Source organism: Pelodiscus sinensis, chromosome 4 (assembly GCF_049634645.1).
Source record: "Pelodiscus sinensis isolate JC-2024 chromosome 4, ASM4963464v1, whole genome shotgun sequence".
In the NCBI taxonomy this organism is placed as follows: domain Eukaryota; kingdom Metazoa; phylum Chordata; order Testudines; family Trionychidae; genus Pelodiscus; species Pelodiscus sinensis.
In genome coordinates this window covers 34,597,368-34,616,949 of record NC_134714.1, presented here as the reverse complement: position 1 = coordinate 34,616,949, position 19,582 = coordinate 34,597,368, and the positions used below count along the sequence as shown (strand labels likewise).

The 19,582-nt window shown below is 42.6% G+C and overlaps 1 protein-coding gene across 3 annotated transcripts; it reads left to right on the top strand.

The window, feature by feature from the left end:
• The first annotated feature begins 3,962 nt into the window (after positions 1 to 3,962).
• On the top strand, positions 3,963 to 18,975 carry GPR65 (G protein-coupled receptor 65). 3 transcript variants are annotated; one of them, XM_075926751.1, is made up of 3 exons: positions 3,963 to 4,090; positions 12,680 to 12,807; positions 13,325 to 18,975. In XM_075926751.1, exon 3 carries the CDS (start codon positions 13,462 to 13,464, stop codon positions 14,506 to 14,508), a length of 1,047 nt encoding a protein of 348 aa, XP_075782866.1. In that variant the 5' UTR covers positions 3,963 to 4,090; positions 12,680 to 12,807; positions 13,325 to 13,461; the 3' UTR covers positions 14,509 to 18,975. The 3 variants fall into 3 exon arrangements, with proteins under 3 accessions (XP_075782866.1, XP_006112089.1, XP_075782867.1); XM_006112027.4 differs by having other exon boundaries at positions 12,680 to 12,846; XM_075926752.1 differs by lacking the exon at positions 12,680 to 12,807 and having other exon boundaries at positions 3,976 to 4,090.
• The last annotated feature ends 607 nt before the right edge of the window (positions 18,976 to 19,582 follow it).

Genomic DNA, 19,582 nt, shown 5'->3' with positions numbered 1-19,582 from the left:
AATGAGCCTCTGATGTGGTGGGTGATGTGGTTGAGTCTAATGATGGAATTGTTTGTGTAGATAGCGTTGGCACTGGAACTGATCGCAGGTGTGAGTTCCTTCATGATTATGATGGAGATGTGTTGCGTGGCTACTGGAAAGAATTTGTTTGAGATTACAGGGTTGTCTGTAGGTGAGGAATGAATGGTCTTTCCCACAAGTTTTTCCTGTTACCAACTAACTTGTCTACCCCCTGAAGCTTTTATCCAATAAAACATTCTGTAAAAAGGGAAGGTGAATCAAATTGGTAATGCGCTGAAATATTAACAGTACTTATCTATAAATGGGACTTTTCATCTGTTGATCATAAGCACTTTATAAGAATAATTACTCCTTTTGCAGCTGGGGAAAATGAGACACAAAGAGGTGAAAAGATCCAATAGCTAGTCAGTGTCAGATCTTCATATAGAAATCCAGGTCTTGTCTTTTTATCTGAATAAGGGATATTGCTAATCTTGCATCAGCAATTACTTCTGCTTCTTATGTTGTTGAATAACTGAAGTGACTAAACAGTGACTAATATTTCCTGTTTGTTTGCTAATCCTTACTAACAGCATTGAACACATGTATAACATTTTGTAATTATAAACATTAATTAGTTAATCTTTCCACATTCCATCAAGCTATGTAAAGCAGTATTATCAGCTCTGTTTTGCAATGGAGAGGCGGGCAATAAACAGGTTACATAACTGCTCAAAGCTACAAAGTGAGTCAGTGGCAGAACCAGAGTTAGAATTCTTGGCTTCCACTCCCTAATCAATCTACTAGATTATATATCTTGCCACATCTTTAAATGATGAGCAGTTTAGTAACATTATTTTGCCATAATGATGTGACAGATTAAGTCACTTTGATAAGTTTTGTTCAGCACCTAAATGAATCCAGATTATTCTCAGTAGAAGATCCTCAACTCTGGAATGATCATCTCATTTGCCAATGAGAGGCCAATGCAGTGGTGGGGAAAGTACCCAAAAAAGTTACTTGAGTAAAAGCACAGCTACTTTGAAAAAAAATGTAATTAAGTAAAAGTCAAAGTATCTTTCAGGAAAACTGCTTGAGTAAAAGTACAAAAGTATCGCATCTTAATTGTACTCAAGTATCCACAAGTAAAAAGTAGCCGTCCTATGGACATCCATGGTTAACCACCCAAGTTATCATAGGGCACCATTATTTTTCACACACATTTTTATACACACACACACATAATGTGCATGTATATATATGGATATATATATATATATATAGTTATAAGTGTGTGTATGTATGTGTATATATATATATATGCGTGTGTGTGTGTGTATTATATACTATATACACACACTACTATATACACACATATTATACATTTATATTTCAAATCTGGAATTTAAATGTAATTGCAGCCTTCATTTATAAAGCTGAAGAGTGACCAAATTTTATAACTAAAAAAAGTTTATTCAATGCATATTACTGTTCCAAATAGAATTTGCTACAGATGGTTCAGTGAAATGGGTATTAAGTGTAATCAATAGTCATTGGAGAGTACAGTGAAATATTGATACAATCAAAGCTGTTGTATTCTGCTGAGCAGAAAATGGAAATCCCTTCCTGTGAAGTGTGTGTGTGAATTTATCCACAGGATTAATTTTAAAGAAAAATTCTGTGTTGGGAACAGGAGTTTAGCCACAGGTGGGTCCTCATTGTCCACTCACCCACTTTGCAACCAGACCCATCCCCTCGGGGCTTACCCTGCTCCACTCCAGCCAGGGTCTGGGGTTGGGGCTTATCCCCTCTTCCCTTCTGTCCTGCTCCTCCCCATTCTTGCCCACCCACACCACTGGGTAATTTTTCAGCTTCACCTCTGCCAGGCTGGAAGGGACTTGTTAATTTCACGTGACGCTAACAAGATACTTGCAGCTCTAGTGCTGAAGAGGGAAAGAGCTGTTGCTCCCAAGGTGGGGACTGTAACACAATGGGTCTCAGTGCCTGCTGCTCCTGCTGTTCCCTAGGAAATTAATTTTTCCGCTCTGGGGTGCCCCCTTTTGGCTGGTGTCTTGTTCCCTCCAGCAGACCCGCGTCCTCCACGGCGAGAAAAGCCACTCCGCGTCTCCCTGGTCTGCTGGGGGGAAGCGCCCCCCGCGCCGCCGGAGGCGGCGACAGTGGGGAAGGCACCCCATACTAGGTGCGCCCTCCCCCCGTTTGTAACTAGGGATCCAACGTAAGTCGGATTGATGTAACCTGGGGACTGCCTGTAACGCTGCTGTGTAGACATGCCCAGAAAGTTCTTGCGCAGTATATGATGCTTCAGCTCCTCTTCTGCTTCTGCTTCCTTTTCTGATAAGTGCACAGTGAAGAAATTGGTTATAATAGTTAGCGTACAACATAATACAAGAAAAAACAGCAATCTGAACATTTTATATTAATAAAAACAAATTGCTTCTTTCTCGTGGCAGAAAAAGAAACTTCAGCAGAAAAACTAAGCTACCACCGATCTCATCCTGAGTCCACAATGGGGAGGTGAAAGGTGAGTCAGAATCTCTGGGAGCTACAGAATGTTTAGATCAGTGAGCAGAATGCAAGACTGACAGATTCCCTTCCAAATAGAGTCCTGATCTGTACACCATCTCAGGTGGCAAAAAAACACCCAATTGCCATATTGTAGACTATTGTCTGAACCTCATTTTGTAGGCATCCTTCAGTTTGAAACTGATCAGTGATTTTAGGGTTAATGTATCCATTACTGTAAAATTTTGGTTTAATGTACCCATCACTGCAAACATGGTGAATGGAAATATTGGGTCTTGTTGTGGCAGGTAAACAGAATTCAGATCTTTGAATCAAACAGAAAAGAGCTCTCTAGTGTTGTCTTCTGATTCGACAGAGCCTGAACTTGCTGGTTAACTCATTTCACGGTTTTGAAATATGATACCACGGGCCTATATTTAATTTCTCCTATTCATTTCATTTGAATCAGCAAATAGGCCATCTGTTTGTGTTACCCAGTATGTAGAAATCTGCTGCTGAGATGTACCAGTCTACCAAATGCAGAAGTGATTCACAACCAACCAAACTCAAAAGTTATGAGAATTAATGTAAACAAAAACAAAGTGTCTCACCCACAGAGAAAAAAAGAGGATGTGCACAAATTAACCAACTGTGCAATAGTTAAACCAGGATTATTTGTTAAAAGATTCAAAGGCCTGAATTTCCTCCTTTTAACTTCAGTTGGAGCAGGTCTTAATTGCAGTTTATAGAACTTTTACTTATATACATTTACATATTCTGTATATTACATGTATTTTACTTTCATGTCGTGGGTCAAATCCTGTAGTCCTTATTGAGGCAAAACTCCCATTCAAAGACTTGACCCTGTAAATGGATTAATATAGTTTTTAAATCCATATTTACAAATTTTGAAATGAATCAATTCTTATTGGGTCAAACCCTCAGGTCCTTTTCAGTTTCAGTTAAGTTTTGTTCTGGCTAATTTCCAACTAACTGAATTAGGTTGTCTGAGAAAAGCTGAAATAAAAAATGAATGTCTGATACTTCAACAAGCAGGAGTTAGTAAGAACCTCTGATTTTTGGCATATTAAAATTTAAAAAATGGAGCACTGTAACTATGGAGCTATCCTCTCTGCATTCTCCACGTCAGTAGCATAGAAAAGGGTGGCCACAATATACTCCACTTTATGAAATCAGATGCTGATTTTGGGCTCTTGTAAGGTTGCCAAGGCAACCTCACATGGGCAAAGTTTCAGCACCCTGGCTTATTCAGTCATTTTGTTCACTTTCTTGCTGCCAAAAGGAGATTAATAAGGCAAAGTGGAAAACAAAAATTAATGCCTGAAAAGTAAGGCAGATTTTTTTTTAACAAATCTGAATACATTCATCCTGTCCATTGAGCTGTTTTCTCATTGGTGTAATCTCTACGAAACATGTGGGTTGCAGTTTCCTCTTTTCCTAATGTCACTCTTTACTGCAGCAGTTTTCTGTCTGAAGACCAGCTCCTGTTCACAATAATTATGGCATCAGAGTAAAAACTGCAACACTGGAATGCATGGCTTTCCAGGTAAGTCTAGAACTTTTAAGAAACCAGCAGGGACATAACTTTTACCAGCAGCATTATTCTTTAGTACAGCTCTTCTGCGGGTTCTCTTTTAATGTTATGCTGACAGCATCAGCAAGAACTACTAAACAATGAGACATATAGGGGTGTGGAGAAAGACTATCTAATGCTAATACCACATGTGTGAGAGGCTCAAGGTGGAAGAGTGGTGGATCATTTCAAAGAATGGGAGATTACTACTACACTATGCCAACCTGATTATTAAGATATTATGGTTGTTCTTTCAAAAGTTTTCAGCTGAACATTGACTTATTACAGTTTGTAAACTTTAATATGCAGAAGAAAAATGCTGCTTTCCCTTTATTTTTTTAGTAGTTTGCCTTTAACACCATTGGGGAGGGGGGGAATGTCACTGCTTCTGCTGCTTGATTGTGTATTTCAAAATGAGATCTATGGTTGACTGATCAGTTCATAACTCTAAAGTTCTACTCTATACAGCTTCTGTCACTATAATTTTGTCCCAGCATCATCATAGCTAAGGAGTTCCAGCAGCTCATCAGATTATTGTTCTTTATTATTTGTTTAATACCAACAATATGTGTATCTGTGTACTATATAAAACAAACAAAAAGTCTCTTTCCATAGAACTTACAAACTAACCAATAGACACAGAGAAAACAATTGGGGTTTTTTATTGCTTTGAGAAACAGTAAGCATATCTCAGAGATAACAGAAGTCTTTGTAGATTTCCTTGGCTCCATAATAAAGATAGATAACATTTGTATCAATTGTGAGTAAAATTTAACAATTCATGAAATAAGATGTTATTCATTTCAAGCATAGCGCACAAGAGATACCATACTCATATAGGAGGCATTTTAAGTGAACATTAAATATGGGCTTAAGCATAAAAATTCCCATAAAAATCTGGTTTTCAAACACCCGAAACTTTGTCCAGATACAGACTTGAATTTTTTAATCTAAAGATATGGACCACTTGCAAAGTTCAAATCAAGATTCAGATTAAGGAGGTGTTATTCTTAGAAGGTTTAATTTGGGTCTCTCTCATTTTAAGCATATAAAACAATACTGTTTTCAACATGGATTTGATAGAAAACAGACATTTCAGACCAACTTAATGCACCTACAACTTCTGACTGCTCTACTGCTGTTTTGCATAGTGCTACTGCAGCAGTAGCCCTCACAGATTTTCCAGCTTTTGCAACACAGTTCTCTAATCATTATCTTACCTGCAGAACCATTTATTTACAGCAGCATAGCACAGTATACTGAAAATTGCTTTTATCAATTAGTTGGATATTTTTTAATTAAAAAAGTGAAAAGCCTAGTGAAATGTGCCTCTTGCAGATGAGATTAAGCTTGTGGTTAGTGACAAAAGTAGGATTTGTTGAAATGAATACATAAGTCTTATAGTTCATAATACAAACCAGTATTCAGACTTTGCTTGGATTTTTTTGATTCCCAAAATTAAGGTATTCTCCAGTCTAAAAAAAATTCTTCCACTAAATTGAAATTACTAGTCTCTTTATGATTGTGATCAAATCAAAGGCTAATTTTGTGCTAATTCCATTGTTTTCAAATGGAGGTGTGCAAGGAGAAACTTTCAAGACTCCTTAGACAATGCTCTATGGATCTGAAATGCAGTGTTCAGGACAAACATATAATGGAAATGGGAGCTGTAGAGATACCATAGCTGGGATAGACTTTTCTCTGGAATGATTAGAAGGCGGTCTTTACTAGCTTCTTTACATACTTCCCCAAAAGGATATATGATTAATCCACTTCTCCAGATGTTACTCAAGTATATTACTCCATATTTAATTTTCCCAGGCTATTCCTACAGCTGGTTTCTTATACTAGGGTACATCTAGACTACATGGCTCCATTGACGGAGCCATATAAAGTAGTTTACTCGGCATAGTCAAAGAAGCGGGGATTTAAATAATCCCCGCTTCTTTAAAACAAAAATGGCCGTCACGCTGAAATGAGATTTACTGGAGCGGTCAACAAAGGCTTCCCTTGTCGACCGCGCTGCGTCTAGACTGCCGCGCTGTGCCAGATCAGCTGATCGTCGGCACAGCAAGACGGCCATTTTTATTTTAATGAAGCGGGGATTATTTAAATCCCCGCTTCTTTGACTATGCCAAGTAAACTACTTTACATGGCTCCGTCGACAAGGCTATGCCTCGTGGGATGAGGTTTACCGGGGCGGTCGACAACTGCCTTTGATGTTGACCGCGGAGTGTTCAGACTAGCACACTGAGCCGACAAACAGCTGATCGGCTCAGCGCGGCAGCCATTTTAATTTAAATAAAGCGGCGATTATTTTCCTATGCCGGGTAGCCTAATCTACATGCCTCTGTCATCAGAGGCATGTAGTCTAGACATACCCTAGGATATGTCTACACTACAGATTTTTGTTGGAAAAACGGCCATTTTTCTGACAAAACTTGAGGAACGTCCACACTGCAATTGTATTCTTCCACAGGAAAACTGAAAGAACAGAGGAGTTTTTCTGGCATTGGTAATCCTCATTTTACGAGGAAGAAGCCTTTTTCCAAAAGAGCTCTTTTGCAAAAAGGCATGTATGGATGGGGAAGAGGGAGTTATTTCAGAAGAAGAGGAAAGAGGAAAAAGCACAGATTTGCTGGTGGCCATTCTGTCCATAGCAATCACAGCTTACATGTGAGAGAGTGTCCATTCAGTCTGGATGATCTCTTTCGAAAAAGCGCTTTTTTAATGCATTTTTGCAGTGTGGACACTCTCTTTTGGAAGAAGGTTTTTCGGAAGATCTCTTCCAAAAAAAGCTTCTTCCGAAAGAAGCCTGTAGTCTAGATGTAGCCTAAGTGACAACTCTGTGTATCTCTTCATCATCAAATTAGGTTTAAGTTGCAGGTGCAGAATGTGCTTTTGGTAAATTGAAATGGCACCTGCATTGTTTACTCATCAGACTAGATCTCAGTGCAAAAATAGTGCAATGGTAATAACTGCCTCTTAGATCCTACAAAATTTTGTGAAGCAAAAGGGGAAAACTTGTCGTCAGAGTGGAGGTGGAGTAACTGTCTGCTGAGTTCCAACAGCCAGATATAAGGCCCCCAAACAAACTCAGCATGGCTGTCCATGCTTTCCCTCTGGATGGAGTGACAGGGGTATGCTTGTGGGCCCTGCGGCCAGCTGGAATGCTGAGAGGGTGTAGGTATGAACTATGCTGCAGTTCTCTACAAACGTCATTAGAAGTTGAGCCCAAGGCTGTTGAACCTGGAGTCTGCAGCATCTGTGTTTGCTGCCTGAGATGCTTTGTTATGTCCTGGTGCATCTCCCTCTCCTTTTCCTGCTGGGACTCCTGGCCCTTTCAGCCGTCCACTTTTTCCTTCTCCACACAATCAGCAATGCTGACCCTCCAGACCTTGAGCTCAAGGTCTGATGCAGCATTTGTTTTCAGAATCTCACAGAACACATCCTCCAGTGTCCTGTCTTTTCTCCTCCTTATCTGAGTCAGTTCTTCCACTGGTGCAGAAAGTCCCCATCAAAGCCACAACAGCTGTAACGACTGATAAAACAAAGGTACTTTTATCAGCATAGTAGGAATGAAAGGCAAAATTTAAGATGCAGCTCTCCCCCCTTCCCTTTCTCCCCTAAAGTGTTAGACAAAATGTGCTTATTGACATGCCTGCTTTGGAGTGCTTGTGCCCAGTGCCACTCTCAGCTCAAGCAGTGTGGAGTGTGACCTGCTGGGGTGAAAAACCAAATAGGGAATTTTTCAGTGGCATGAAACTGAGTATAGGCAATGGAACTGAATAGTGGCACCATGGTCCACAGGTAGTGTTAATTTCAGCCGATATCTCACTCCTGAGGCTAACAAAGGCAAAGGGAGCACAGTTGCTGCTGGTGCCCTGGATTTGCTTGGACCCATTTGCTGCCTTTTTAAAGCAATAGGTCCTGTCAAAGTTATTGCTGACTGGAATGGCCAAGTATCCTACATCAGAGGAAAAAATAAAGCCACCATCCCTAAAAACCTGTGGGAGAGAATTGTAGTCTATCCTCATGGAAGTTTCAAAGAGATCTCTCAGGAGGCTTAAAAGGACATTCCTGTGTACATAAACACACTGCTCTGCACAGTCCATCCTCTGTCCCCACTAACTCTAGAAAGGAAGGAAGAGCAGATAGCACTCTACCTCTGTTTGCTGAGTAGATAATACTCTACCTCTCCTAGTACTAATCAATTGATGAAAAAATCAATCACTGTGCTCTGCTAAGTTGTAGGAGCCATAACTGTAATGGGACATTTATTTACACATTTATTTACCCAAGCTTCGATTGCAAAACTAGCTGGATTAAAGTGGAGTCAAGAACAGCTCCTGATTTGCAGCACAGCTGGATCCCACTTATTTATCCCCAATAGTCCTCTTCCTCCTCCACCTCCTCTTCCTTGCTGTTCATGGCAGAAACCCGTGACTTGGGCTCCTTGGAAGAATTCATGGTGGCATGGTGGTGGGGTCACTACAAAGTATGGTATGCATCCCTTTTAGAAAGCTGCAGGTCTGCGGCTCAGCACCAGATCGATTGTTGGCCTTTGTGGTCTTCTGATAGTTTCTTGTCTTTCACTCAGCTCTGGGTACATCTAGACTGCAAGGCTATTTCAGGATTCCAGAGGTATCACAAAATAGCTACCCTGCATCCAAAGAACATGTCCGCTATTTTGAAATAATTTTTAAAATAGCGGACACACTGTTTCATCATCCCTGTAAACTTCATTCCATGAGGAATAAGGGATGACTTGAAATAGTGCTTTATTTCAAAATTCAGTGCCATATAGACACGCCAATTTTTGAAATAGCCTATTTGGAAATAAAATCAAAATAAGAGACGCAATTTGCATAGCGCAAACTGCATATCTTATTTTTATTTTAGATTGCAGTCTAGACCTACCTTCTGCTGTGGATGACTGTTGTACCCCTTGTACTGCATTGCCCAAGCAATCTGCTCATAGATACTGACGCCACCAGCCCACCAGAATCCCACCACGCAACTGCTTCATGAGCTCTGTCGACCTTCAAGGTCCCATCGCCAATGGGCTCTGCAGCCTGTTGGCTCAGGGATCCAGGACAATGGCTCTGAAGGCTCCACTGTCACCCAGGGTTCTGCCACCAACCTGAGGCTCTACTCCTGGCTCAGGCTGAGGACTCAGCAGCTGTCACCAGCTGCTCCCCCACCTGGAGCAATGAAGGGCTAGGGTCATAGGCGTGTGCACAGGGTGTGCCGGGTGTGCCCAGGAACACCCTAATGTCTGGGGCCAGCCAGCAGCTGCTGGAGGAGTAGGGGGATTTGTGACAGAGCGCCACAGCCCCTCACTTTAAATTCCCTGCAGGCATCTACTGAGCACTGTGGGGCAGAGAGAGCGCATGCGCGGCATCCTCAAACGCCGCACAACAGGTGAAAGGGGAAACACCGGGAATTTTAAAACCCAGCAGCACAGCTCCAAAAGCAGCTGGGGCCCAACTACAGATGGCGGCCTGAGCCATTTTTGCAGCCCAGGCCCCACCCTACACCACTGCGTGGCACCCCTGGGGATGCCCCCGCCTGTCCCAGCAGCACCACGCGGCACCCGGCCTGGCAGTACCACATGGCGCCCGGCCCGGCAGCACTGCGTGGCACCCCAGGGGCACCCCCGCGCGTCCCGGCAGCACCCGGCCCTGCAGCACTGCGCGGTGCCCCGGGCCCCCCCCCCCCCGGCCCTGCAGCTTGGACTGGCTCTGACTCCAGCCCTGCAAGCTGTAAAGCAGAAGCTGAAAGTAAGGACGGGGGGGGGGGAAATAAGAGGAAGGGGTGGGAGAGGAAGGGGCTTTTGCGGTGGGGGAGGGTGGAGGAGGAAGAAAGGGGAAGAAGTTGAAGGGGCTTGTACAGAGGCGGAGGGGAGAGGGGGAAGAAAGGGGAAGGCACCAAAGAGACAGAGTAGAGGAGACACAAATGCTAGGGGGGAAGTGGAGACAATGAGGAAAAGGGCAGGAGGGGAGGTGTCAGTGGGAGGGGGGACAGGGTGATGCTCAAAGAGGAGAGGGTAAGGGCATTGGGGATTGAAGGGGGAGGTTCTGGGAGAAGGATTGACAGAAAGGGTAGGCATGAGGAAGGTGGGGTTGGAGCAAATCATGTGTGAGGGCAGAAGGGCATGAGGGGAATGGGGGCAGAGAGTGATGAGGGGATGGGCATCAGGGAAAAAAGGGCAAAGGGGGCAGGGGCAGTGAGGGAAGGGGGAGGCACCAGGAGGAAGCAGGGGTAAGGGAAGGTGCAGGTGCCAGAGAATTCTGGGAGTGAAGCAGAAGGGCAGACACCCGCAGGGGAGGGACCAGCACCAGAGGGGAGAGGCGAGGGAGGTGTTAGAAGAGGGGATGAGGAGGGGTAGCTCACATGATCAGAGTGGGGCTACTGGAGGAGTGGGCACAGGGGGGAGAGAAGGGCTGGTGGAGGGGGGTCAGGTCTCAGGAAGGCTGAAGGCAGTGAGGAGGGCAGGAATCAGGACAGCAGAGGAGGGTGAGGGGTTGGGGGGCAGCAGGCACCATAGGAGTAGATGGAGCAAGGGGAGGAGACATGGCAGCAGAGTGGAAAGGTAGATATTTATTAATAACTTGGGTGCCACAATGGCACATCCAAACAAGCCACATGAACTCAGTACTGGTGCACAACACAAAATTCATTCTGCTCATGGGAGGAAACTCTTAGAGGGAACACTTCCCCCAGCCTCTCTGCCCCCTAGTTAATGTCACACACATTGGGTTAATGCAATTGCAGGATAGTTGCATGTGGGGGGGGGGGGAATTAATCCTTATTGGTAGGAGGATGGTGGGAAAAGTCCTGGGGGGGGGGGTGTCACATAACACTTTTTACTTTTGGTCATGTGCCCACCTTGCCTGGAGAGGGTTACCTCCAGAGACATGGCTAATGGGGGCCAGGGCCGTGGTTAACAGTGGTTAGGAGTGTGGCTAATGGGAGGTCAAAGTACATTTTAAAAAAATTCTTTGGGTGCACACTCTAATGAAATGTGCTGCGCATGCCTATGACTAGGGTTGACAACTCTCCTGGACCTGACAAACTGAGCACCATTGTGGCAAATGGCATCTGGTCAATCCAATCTGGGAGAGTTGTCAGTTATCAGAAGGGCATAAATAGATCGAGGGGGAAGGGCATAAGTCAACACCCTCTCCCTAAAAATTGTTCCAGTGCCACTGATGTTGGTATGAAGCACTTGTATCAGTAGGAGGTAAATTTACATGTAGACATATCCACAGCTAGGTTGATGTGAGGCAGCGTACACTGACCTACCTTTGTAGTAGAGACACAAGGGAATGTTATAAGCAGGAAGAAGGGGAATTTACACAAATTAAGATGATGAGATCTCATGATTTTTGCAAAGCACATATGTTCAATCTAGCTATGTCTAGACTGCAGAGGTTTTCCGGTATCCTGGAAAAACTCTGCTAAATCCAGGGAACGTGTCCACTTTTTCAGAACAGTTTCCAAAAAAGTGGGCACGTTCTTTCTGCATCCCTGTATTCCTCTCGGTGAGGAGGTTTACAAAAGAGGAGGTTTTTCTGAATTTTGGCTCTGTATAGGTCCTCTGTATTTGGTCCTGCCATGAGGGCAGGGACTGGACTTGATGACCTCTCGAGGTCCCTTCCAGTCCTAGTATGCTATGATTCTAGGTAGGCCACATTTCTGAAAATCTTCTTCTGAAATAAAAAATGTGGAAAAAGATATGCAAATTGTGGTTCACAATTTGCGTATCTTTTTCCAAAAAAAACCTCTGCAGTCTAGATGTAGCCTCTGTAGGTATATCAGAACTGACTCCTTCATATACAGTCACAGGAATGGCCCACATCCCATGCTGTACTTCATAACACAGAAGGTGCAGCCCAGAAGAGTAAGGGCAGATTTGGTTTGCTTTAGGTGCCAAAATGGCCTCTGCAATAAGTCATTGAAGCCCCACAGAGCTTTTCCACAGCCCTAAATAGCCTGAGTGAAGAGTGTTCCAGCCCCCTCCCTGCTTTCCCTTATCCACTTCCTTGGTAAAACTCTAGGCTGGGGTTTTGTGTGGGGGGGGGGGGGTTTAGGGCTCGCTGTTCCATCCCTGCACAGGGGTATTCATGGGACTCTTTCTATCCCTGCTAAGGCCCTTGTCACCTCTTGAGTGGTATAAAGGGTCTTTACTGAGGACAGGATCAGACCCATTCTCTTTGTACATGGAGAATAAATGAAATGAAGGTAGGCTGGTTCACACAGATGACCCATATTGGTAATCATTTTTTAAAAAGATGAAAATGAGAACAGGAGAAATTCATCATGGTGGGAATCTCAGCAGTGAGGGGCATACTGGTAACATGGGGTAGTACTGTCCATGATAATAGGAACAGCTGTACCTATTATTTAAAAGACCCCTCTGATCTCTCTCTGAAATTATGCCAGCAATTCAAGCCTGATTTGATGTTGCTAGTACATTTGCTATAGGCTTAATCCAAAGCCCACTGATGTAAATGGCAATCCATTTTTTAAATAAAAAAATGCACTTATTTCATGTAGGCAATATGACAGATGGGATTTCTCAGAAGGGATTTGAAGAGCGAAAGGTGCTGGTTTCATGAATGGGAATTGGAAGATTGTCCCGTGCATTAGGACGGCAGATACTGTGATCTTGGAATTAATTGAAGGTGCAGAATTTATACTGACCTCATGAAATTGACCTCACAGTAAGTCTGCTAGTTATTTAATATTGCTTTGCAGAAAACACAGAATGGCTTTAAAGTATCCAGAGAAGGCCAGTGAAAAATCCTGTCTGCCCATGAGAACTTTCTACTAATTTGAAGCTGGTGCTATCTGTGCTAGCCACCTCCTTGATCTGCTGTGTCAGGGGAAGGAAGGGATATGTCAAGGACATTATTACAAGGGTGGGACATGGGTGGGCCAAAGAGAGGAGGGGACACTGCACAGAAGCCTCCACTGTGCCTGTTCCTCTACTGGCAGAAGTTGGGGGCAGCCCCTGTATAGACTTATTTGTTCCAGAGCTAGACAGCTTTGAATCAGAAAACAGCAACTGGCCCCTATGTGAATCAAGCCCTGTGAGTCTAGCTCTTTGACTCCTGCTTGGAGTGTTCGAAGGCCACTATATTTTTGCATACTGGGTTCACTGAATGCTCAACCAAATGACATTTTTTTCCCTCGCAACAGAAGGAAGTTCCAGTACACTGGATGGGATCTTTGTCACCGTTCCCTGGGGAATTAGCAAAAGAAAGTGAGCCATAAGACTACAGAGCTTGCTAGTATCCAGGCTGGAATTAACTCAAAGACTGCTTTAATAAGGAGATATGACTATAAATATGGTATGCATTGAAGAGCACAATCTGGATCAGAACTTGTTTCCATTTGTTTACATCATTGTGTTTGTGATCAGTATTCCTGTCAATTGTGCATCCCTCTGTGTATCTTGTATACAAGTGAGGAAAAAAAACGAGTTAGCGATATACCTCTTCAGTTTATCCTTAGCTGACCTCCTATACTCTCTGACCTTGCCTCTGTGGATTGATTACACTTGGCGTGGAGATAATTGGCGATTTGCTCCTTGGCTTTGCCAGATTTCCGCCTTCCTTATGTATATGAATTTGTATACTAGTGCTGCCTTCCTCACCTGCATCTCCCTTAATCGATATCTGGCATTAGTTTACCCTCTCAGATTTCAACACTTGCGCACAAGAAGATTTGCCTTGCTTGTTAGTATCTTTGTTTGGATTTTGGAAACCAGCGTGAACTGTATAATTCTGGTGAAGAAAGATACATTTACAGAAGTTTGCAATTCCACTAAACATCTCCTATGTTATGAGAAACATCCTTTAGAATATTGGCAAGCCATAGAAAACATCTTCCGGACCTGTTCAGGATACATGATCCCTTTGGCAGTCATGCTGTTTTGCTACCAACAAATCTACCAAGCTGTGAAGCATAATCAAGCCACAGAAGACAGAGAAAAAAAGAAAATCAAGAAGCTGCTATTGAGCATCACCATTACTTTCTTCTTTTGCTTCACTCCCTACCATGTTGTGTTGCTGGTTCGCAGCATCACTGAGTCAGACTTTAGCCAATCTGCCAGTGTGCTTAATGAGACAAACAGTAGCCAATCTGCCAGTATGTTTAAGGCTTATAGAATCACACAGGCCTTAACGAGTCTCAATTGTATTGCTGACCCAATACTGTACTGCTTTGTGAGCGAAACTGGGCAAAAGGATATCCTGAACATGCTCAAGTGCTGCTTTGGTGTGCGGCAATCTGAGTTACAGCAGCCAAAAGATATCACTATGACTAGTAGCATTACAAAGAATGCTTCAGTAGTGACAATGAAGTTAGCAACAGACCTTTAGGTGAAAATGAACCTTTGCAATTTGCCCCAATACAGTGAACCGTGAAAGAAATATATAATTGATGAAACAGGCCGAATTCTTTCCTTATATTTACATCCAAGAAACACCACTCAAACTGTATAGTATCAAAATAATATGAAATCAGTGGAGTTGCCTAGGTGTAACTGAGAGCAAAATACAGCCATTATATTTTATTGCTTTGACTATAAAGAGCAAGTGTATGGTCTAGTGATTTAAAGGTGGTGGATGGGAGATAGGATCAGGACTGGCTTGTGAGCAATGTGAGTGGGGGCTTCGCTCTGAGCCCCCCGTAAAGGGCAGGGCTTCAGATGAAAGGGATGGGACTAGGGAGCAGTCAGCTCTCAGTGCCGCCTGGAACTCTGGCAGAGATTTAAAGGGCCCAGGCTCCAGTAGCTGCTGCCCCATTGATGGTACTGGTTAGGACTCATGGGTTTTATTACTGAAAGATCTAACAAGGATTCATTGTGAGACCAGGGCAAGTCACTGAAATCAGTGAAATTGCACCAGCATGGAACTGTCATTGTCCTAACCGGTGAAAAGCAAATGCAGAAATCAAACAGGAATAAAGATTGTAGCTCATCCTGTGCTGTGAGGCTGATAATTTAACTAAGTGGCCCCCACAAAATTGGCCCTTTTGTCTTATTCTATACACCTTCAACCAGGCATGCATGCTCTCACAAAGAAAAAGTCAGAAACATTAGAAATCTATTTGCCTTCCAATTTTAATATACATATGAAGATTGTGGGGAAGGGATCCTATCATGGGATTTTTTTAAATACCTGGTCTTTTGATACAAACCATATTTCAAAGGCAAAAAGCTTATGAATTCCAGGGATAAATCTTACAATTATGACTGGAATTATACTGCCATAGCCAGACAGAGTATCACTGTACAGGGAACTCATTCTTGCCAACCTTCTAATGTGATGGTGCAATTTTAACAAGGTTTCTAGGAGCCCCCAATGTCTTCAGCAACCTTTTAAACTGATGTAAATTTACACAGGCTTGCCAAAAACCAAACTTGTCTGCTTTCACTTTTGTTAATATATCTGCTCTCCCCTTTTGAGATGGTTTTATTATAATTGGAAGATTCAGCTTCAGATTCTTAAAAGTTAATTATTCTTGAAACACACGTAGAACTCACCTTGGTGCAACTCTGTTGGAATTATTCCTTCCTTACAGTGTGGTTCAGTGTCTCCAGGACACAAAGAGGCACAGAAATAGAGACATAGCACAAGAAAAGCTTCAACTGCTAATCCTCATGCTATTCTTCTCTTGGGGTTAAAATAATACAGGGCCAGACTATGCTCGTGGTTATAATGTAGTAAAGCCAGTGTAACTGGGTTTACACCAGTTCACTGAGAATCGATATTTGTCCACAATACAGACTTCAGTGTTGGCAGTCTGGACAAAAAAAAGTAAAAAAAACCCTTTAAAAAAACTATACAAAAACCTGAATCTAGCAGTAACCTGTGGAACAGGTACTAACTATGGACTTGGCTCCATGTTGTGCTGAGAGCCTCCTGTGACATCTACCTGAAGGTGATATTTTTTAGATCTCAGAAAACAGGAGATATTGTATTAAAAAAAATCACCCCAAAACCAATAACTTCACTTTTTGACTGACAATTTTTAATCATTTGGTTTTGCAGCAACATCAACAACAACAGAGAGAAAAAAATTGCACAGAAAGCAATGTCAGCTCCAAACTAAACAAATACAATTTTTTCAGTCTTCTCTCATGTTTTCTAGATCTTTACTACTTTTTGTTGCTTTTCTCTGGACTTTCTCCAATTTGTCCACATCTTTCCTGAAATTTGATTGATCAATCAATAGATCGATAGATCAGTAGATAGATAGATAGGGACTTGGGCCCCAAAAAGCTGTCTGGGGGTGGGTCTTCATCTTAGCATCTGTTCCACAATTTCTTTTTGCATTTCAATGTGATTCTTCCACCATAACTTTCTTTTAACTTTTTAAGTTGTGGGTATGATTTTACAATTGATAAGAAAAGGACAGTATAGTGCAGGAAGCAGCACTGTCCATTGCTTCATCAAAGTGCTCAGAGCTGGCATGGGAACATGATGGGTTTCATAAGTGAACAAGAAATTTCATCACCCTGCAAGAATTAAAAAACCTCCACTGTATTTGCAATGATGTGCATAGTTTTGAACAAATATCAGCGGCTGACTTCTGAAAAGATCAGCTATAGTATTAAAACAGTATTAATAGTATTAAGAAGTACTGTTCTTTTGTTATTGTCCAGCTTTATAAGTTGCTATCTGAAAGAGAACAGCCTTGCTGCAATGCCTTAGCCTGTAAACAAATTTCAGTGCATATTGGAAAAGGTTAGAAAAGGGAAAGCCACTGTAACACTCATTTGGCAGCAAGGCAGCACCATGTTGGTTGCAGCATGGAGTAGTATTCCAGTGGGATTCGGTTCTGGTTTTAGCCTTCCTGTCTCTCACTTGGAAAGTCACCAAAGCCCTAATCCAGCGCCGAGTTCTGCACAGGTGAATCTCTGCATTCACATGGAGTCCCACTGACTTCACCATGGTGCTTCCCAAGGGCAGGTGGCCTGCCCCTGTAGGTCTCAGTGCAAGATCTCCATGCCTCTGTTTGCTCATCTGTAAAATGCTGGAAATGAGTCTCCCCATGCTTTTTCAAAGTGCTTTGCAATGGACAGCACATTATAATCATTCTGTTGTTGTAAATGTAATTCTTGTGTTATATTTTTTAAAGGGTGGGGAAACAAAACAACGTCAGCCTAAACTTAGCCAAATTTAGCTTTGGAATAAATAGACACATCTATTCAGTGGAGTTAGAGCCAAACTCCTTACAACAGGGTTGCTAACGGGAGGGACAAAAGGGGCAGTTGCCCCAGGGTCTACTGATTTAAAAAAGTCAGGGGTTCTGTGCTGTCACCACTGCTACTGCAACAGCAGCATCCAGAGCTCTGGGCCATTTAAAATCATCACCAGAGTCCCATGCAGTGCTGTCCACCTGGCAATGAGGGCTGGCTGCCCTTAGCCTTGCCCCTTCTTCCCAAGGCCCCACCCCTACAGGGCCTGGAGCAGAGCTCCTGCTCACATTGTATAGAGCCCAGCAAAGTCTGTCCTCAGCCCTGCTTTACAATAAGCCTGAATTGACCCTTAGCTTTTACAAGCCTTTAATTTCCCCCAAAGCGCAGCCTAAGGGCTTTATCCAGTGCTACTTGCATAGTCACGAGTATATGTTTTTACAGAATGACCTCCAAAATTGATTAAATTTTCCAAGTTCTTTTGGAGCTATTTGGAAATAAAGAAAAGATGCAACTGTGCTTAAAGTAGGCATAGGTTTTTGGGGATTTTTAAGGGAGCCCGCAGAACTCAGGAATCCAATTGCCACTGAATTTCAATAGGATTTGGGTGCCTAATTCCCTTAGGAACCTGCTTTGTTGACAGTCACAGTGTCTTTTCCTAAGACTGACTTCCAGCTCCAAAGGCGCTTTGGAAGGTGAAGAATGCAATGTGTTATACCTAAACATCATTGATGTATTTGTCTAATAGTATTACAAGCTAAAAAAATGTATCGGGAGAGAAAATGCATTTTTCTACTTTATTCAATGTCTCTAAGTTTGTTCACCTTAGATATGGCAAGTTGGCCTGGGGAGCTTTCACATGGCAATCTAGGGGTGGGTAATGTTGTTTATATTTACATAAGATTAAATGCCAATATAGAAACAACTAAGAGAAAAATCCTCCCCCAGGACACACACACTGCATACTTCGTACCCATTCCACAGATTTTTCTTCTTCTAACCACCTGTATGGGGGCCACTCTACCTGTTCTTCTCTTTTCCATTCTGTCTCAAAGCAGTTTCTCAGAAATTCTGCGCCTAGTCGAGTCCTTGTGTATAACATCCATCCATCTAGTTTTGGGTCTTCCAGATTTCTCTTACCCTTCACTTCTAAGTTCAACACCTGTTTCCTATATATTGTTCTGATCATCTTTTCAGATAACCAAACATCTAATACTGAGAGAATTCAGGCTTTCTGTAATTGCTACCACCTTCATGCTTCCCTTCATTCATTCATTCCAAACATGGTCCATCCTTAGCTCCAAGCATTCATGTTAACTATACTTACCCAGACTGCAGACTGCTATTGCACATTCTGCATTAGGCTGCTGATGGCAGTGAATTCACAGAATAAGTGCAAATCCAAGTGGATAATTTTATCTTAAGCAGGGAAATTCCTCCTAATAGACAAAAGGCCCATAAAATTACAAGGCAGAACAATGAAGTGGGCTGAATACAGGGTAAAGAATGAGCAATGTATGAATTCTAATCTCAGTTCTTTTAGAGGGACTTGGACATAGCTTTGGCGCATGTGACATTGATAATACATGGTCTCAGATAAGTCACTGAACTGAACTTTTCTTCATCTCGGTTTCCAAAGCTTCTGCCTAAGCACAGGTGCCAGACTGTGGGGCAGGGGAGGCGGCACTAGGACACAGAGTATAGAAAATTGTGTCTGCTGCTGATGCATATGTATTCTCTTTTCTCTAGAGTAGAACAGGAAGAAGGCTGAATTGAGACCTTTCAAAGTTTTGGCCCAAGCGACGGGGTATGGAGGCATCATTAGAGCTCCCCACCTCAGGTGCCAAAATGTTGTGGGCTGGCCCTGGCCTAAGACTACTAATGCTCACAAGGTGTGTGACTGCTGAGAAACAGTGAGTTAACATTTGCACTGCACTTTGAAGCTGTCAGTGTAAGTAGCAGTCAAACTGTTTGCACGATAATATCAGAGTTATTTTTGTACATCAGTAATTCACTGAGGGTAGGCCCATTGTCCCAACAGCCCAGGTATAAAGATACTAGCAGAAATACCCAACATTGCTCTGGTCTTTAAGTGAAATAATTTTTTGTGTGTTTGTTTGGAAAATAAAAGGAAAATGTACATGTTTTATGTAAATAATTGTACTTTTCAAAAATAAAGGAAAAATAAGTTTGTATTAATAAAAGAAGGAAAGAGATTCAAACTTTACTTAGAAGAGCTTCTTGGTAGACAG

What these genes read in the sequence shown, in the direction of transcription:
- GPR65 (XM_075926751.1), top strand. Translation starts at nt 13,462, where the DNA reads ATGACTATAAATATGGTATGCATTGAAGAGCACAATCTGGATCAGAAC.